Source organism: Salvia hispanica, chromosome 4 (genome assembly GCF_023119035.1).
Source record: "Salvia hispanica cultivar TCC Black 2014 chromosome 4, UniMelb_Shisp_WGS_1.0, whole genome shotgun sequence".
Taxonomy (NCBI): Eukaryota; Viridiplantae; Streptophyta; class Magnoliopsida; order Lamiales; family Lamiaceae; genus Salvia; species Salvia hispanica.
The window spans coordinates 7978766-7982834 of NC_062968.1; the positions used below are offsets into that span (position 1 = coordinate 7978766).

Sequence of the window (4069 nt, forward strand, 5' to 3'; positions counted from 1 at the left end):
CACCATCGACTAAAATAAAATCACATATTCACATCTTACAGTAATAAAAATTATGAGCAATTTAAATTTTAGCACTTTGATCATAAAAATCTATAATGAATTTATCACTTTGTTGAATAAATATAGTGTTGTTGAATAATTTTTAGCACTTCGATCGTAAAAAGACGACAAAAAAATTATATTTAAATGCTTATATTTTTAAAAATCAAAATAAATACATAATTTATTAATTTTTTTTTATAAAAAATCGGATAATTCGGGTATACCCTCTCGGGTATCGGGTAATCCAAAAATCTCACTACTCGATCCCGATCCGAAACCTGATTTTTCGGATTTTAGGTATTCAATTACCCAATTTTTTGAGTTTGGATATCGGGTATCCTATTTCAACGGGTCTAATTTTATAGATCAAAGTTCAATTCATCACAATGACTAAATAATAAAATATTGAAAGTTCAAGAAATGGTTAATCTAAAAATGGTCAGCCGAAAATATGACTTTCATGTGAAAAAACAAATTAATGTACGGCATATATATCAGAAGATGTCATGAATTCATCATTAACGAGTCATTTTAAAATATGCCAAATACATTAGAAAACAAAATAAATAAACAGTGAGCCCTAATTCTCTTCTCTTGCGCCGCCAAGTATCAAGCTATTCACATATTTATAGGATCTCTTTCCCTGCTTGAGAGATATTCATCCCTCCATGAGATGGAGGAGAAGACGCCTGAGGGAGTAGGAGTAGGTCGACCTATTTTTTCGAGAATTCATTTTGGTGGAATGATGATTGGATTATCTGATCGATTTGAAAAGCAACTTATCCAGCAATCACAGTTGTCGGAATGGGCGGTATTGGAAAATTTACCTGTCGGTAAAACTAATCTTGCCATAAGGTAAAAATGTGTATTGAATCTTGAAATTAAGTGTGAATTTATTACTACACCATGTTTGATTACTCCTATTCAGATGAAGTCTTGGATTGAATTTTACTGAAATTTCTAGATTGATTAGTTAGACTAAATGCATAAATTAGAAATAAGGAATGCGTGATTCAATCTACCAGCTTTACTAAATGACCTTTTGATTTTTCTGTTTTCTATTTAATTTTAATTGTTGTTATTGATTCACGTAGTTATGTGTAACTGATCCCTCCCCTGCTCTAAATAAATTTGACAAACTGCCTCTGATTCAATGTTCTAAAATTCTTTGCGCTTTTGTTCTTGGTTTAGATTTTTTTTGGGAGAGAAAAATATAAGGACTCCATGTGGATGGTTTGTTTGAAAGCGCTTTGGAATTTGAGGGTTTAATTCTAGTCAAATTTTCTAGTTTTTGATTCTATGTTCTAAAGTGTATGTCTTGTAGAGGGTTTTGCAATTTGAGGCTATTAAAGTACTTGAATCCTATTGATAAATTCTCTTCAAAACTCTGTAAAAGAAGAATATCTATTGCTCCTTTGCCTAGGGTTTGTGCACTCTTTTGTAATTGTATTTTTTTGGAAAAATCGCAACAAGAATATATTCATTGTGAGATTAAGTTTGTAAATGTCTCTATTGTGTTGTCTACTTGTATATATTACTCCCTTCGTCCCCGATTAAGAGTCACACTTGCATTTCTGCACTCGTTTATAAAAATAATAATAAATAGCTAAAGTCGATAAATAGTAAAAGAAGATAGAGAATAAAGTAGAGAAGAGTCTTCTTTACATTATTCTCTCTTACTTTACCATTTTTCCACTTTAACTATTTATTATCATTTTTACAAAACGAGTGCAGAAATGCAAGTGTGACTCTTAATCGAAAACGGAGGGAGTAGTATTTAATTTGGTATATTTTGAATTTGTGGGAAGTAGATACTTGATATTGGAGGAGAAAAAATCGGTAGAGAGTGTATGATTTTTTTAATTTAAGAATTAGAGATAGAAATATTAGATGAACTGATGCTTGATTTTCAAGGTTGAATCTTTTATGTTATTTATATAGTTGAAATGGTCTTAGTTCTTGAATAATATTAAGATCAATTTTATTGAATAACAAATATTTCAATTGATATTTGTTAGGGACAGTAATGGCGGGGTCCTTTGTATTGTGGTCCCGAAGACCCGAGCGTGCTATACTTGCAACCGCATCACATAAGTGAAAGCATTATCTCTGGGAATGATACCGACACCTTCCAATCCTGGAAATTGGATAATAATATTTTTCAAGCTCCAATGCATGATAGAGGGTTGGGGCATATAGAATGGATGGGATTCGGTGGCGTGTACCACTGTGGAAAACCGAAAATGTTGGACGCTTCAATTATGGGTGCATTGAATGAGAGGTGGCGTCCCGAGACACACACGTTTCACCTTCCAATTGGTGAAGCTACAGTGACCCTTCAAGATATTGAGGTGCTTTGGGGTTTAAGGGTCGATGGTGAACCTGTTATCCTTCCACAAGTGAACCATTTGAGGCATTATTGGGTGGATACGTGTTTGTCGTTTTTGGGTATAGAACCGAGTCAGGGTGAATTGAAGTTGGGCATACATGGAGTGGTATTATAGAATAACTATTACATACATCACTCAGTCGGGTAGACATCCAGATGTTGGGATGAACACATGTGCATCATCATTAACTCTGGCTGTAAGTATCATCTTTTATATTTGTTTTTTCATTTTATTTATTTATATTATTAACTATTCATGTTTTTTTTGTTACAGTTTGAGACATTGGGCCATGTGTATCACTTGTCGCGCGGTTTTGACCCAACAAACGCCGTAGGATTAATGCATGATATTAACAGGCTTGTTCTTGATTGCCTTAACGATTGCGGTGAGAGTGAAAGTACATTCTTACCTACCACACATTGCATTGATGTGGATATTTCCCAGGGTTTTATCCAAAGAGCTCGGGGTAGTGGTCGAAGAGGTGTCCGAATAGGCGGGCATGATTATTCACGTCATTTCAGGATGTCCGTAAATGAAAAAAATATGAATTGGGATGACAACTTGGATGTGGATACCCTCGTCGAAAATGTTGAGAATGAGCCACAAATGCGGAATCCACCAGCACCAGATGCCTCTGCATGGTTTCCTACCTGGTCAGACACACCTCAGTCAAGTTGGGTTACATCGATAGAGAAAGTTGGGTTACCATGCCAGCTTACTACATAGGATTCATATTCATTCTCTCCAGGTGTTCATATCATGCACTCTCCAACAAATGAGGAAATAGATGAAGATGCTCTATGGAGTAGGGCACAAATGGATTATCCCAGGAGTAGTGCCTACATGGAGCGCCCCACGAGAAATGAACATATAGATTCTCCTAGGAGTAGTGTACAACTTGATTGCCCTAGTAGTAGTGCACATACGTCACGTTCCGACAAGGAACGCTCCAGGCCAAGTTTCACTGAGGAAAGAGCCCGAGTAAATATACACCATCATCCTTTAAGTAGACTAGTATTTTGAGATTGTGTTGGAATATTTGTTGATTATGTTGTTGGATTTTTTTTGGAATTGTGTTTGTATTTTTTATGCGATGTATTTGTACTTAGTTTATATGGTTTTATTACAGTGGTTTGATTAATAAATAGGGTAAACTCTGTCGATTTTTTTTAAAGTTAAAAGTCGCATATTCCTTTATACCTCTAAAATGAAAAATAATATTTCAAGTCGTTCAAATCATGCATTATATTCTTCAAGATTTTATTAAGTATACTTCATTTGAATCTAACAAAACTTTTGCTTTTAGAAATTTTTCATCACATACTTTTAAGTATACTACGATCAATGAATCAATTTGATATTTTCCCTCACCTACTTTTGAAATTCTCAATGACTTTGGCTCTAATCTTTCATTTCAAAAAAGGTTATCAATACTTAATTTGCATGAATCAATTATACTAAGTCAAGTGTTAAACACAATTCTCAAACTAAGTCAAGTGTTAAACACAATTCTCAAACATAATATGACTACACAACACGTCCTGTAGTGCAATTTCTTCTATTGTGGCCGGTCTCTCCACAAAGGCAACATTGAGGAGGAGCTCTTGGCTCATCTTCTTCGCGCTCATCCATTTGGT

At 34.5% G+C, this 4069-nt stretch overlaps 1 protein-coding gene across 2 annotated transcripts; it reads left to right on the forward strand.

The window, feature by feature from the left end:
* The first annotated feature begins 648 nt into the window (after positions 1 to 648).
* Positions 649 to 3540, forward strand: LOC125218776. Of its 2 annotated transcripts, none has more exons than XM_048120535.1 (3): positions 649 to 897; positions 2061 to 2628; positions 2706 to 3540. In XM_048120535.1, the coding sequence occupies exons 2-3, from the start codon at positions 2530 to 2532 to the stop codon at positions 3156 to 3158; spliced, it is 552 nt and encodes a 183-aa protein (XP_047976492.1). In that variant the 5' UTR covers positions 649 to 897; positions 2061 to 2529; the 3' UTR covers positions 3159 to 3540. The 2 variants fall into 2 exon arrangements, with proteins under 2 accessions (XP_047976492.1, XP_047976493.1); XM_048120536.1 differs by having other exon boundaries at positions 2067 to 2628.
* Positions 3541 to 4069: the final 529 nt, after the last annotated feature.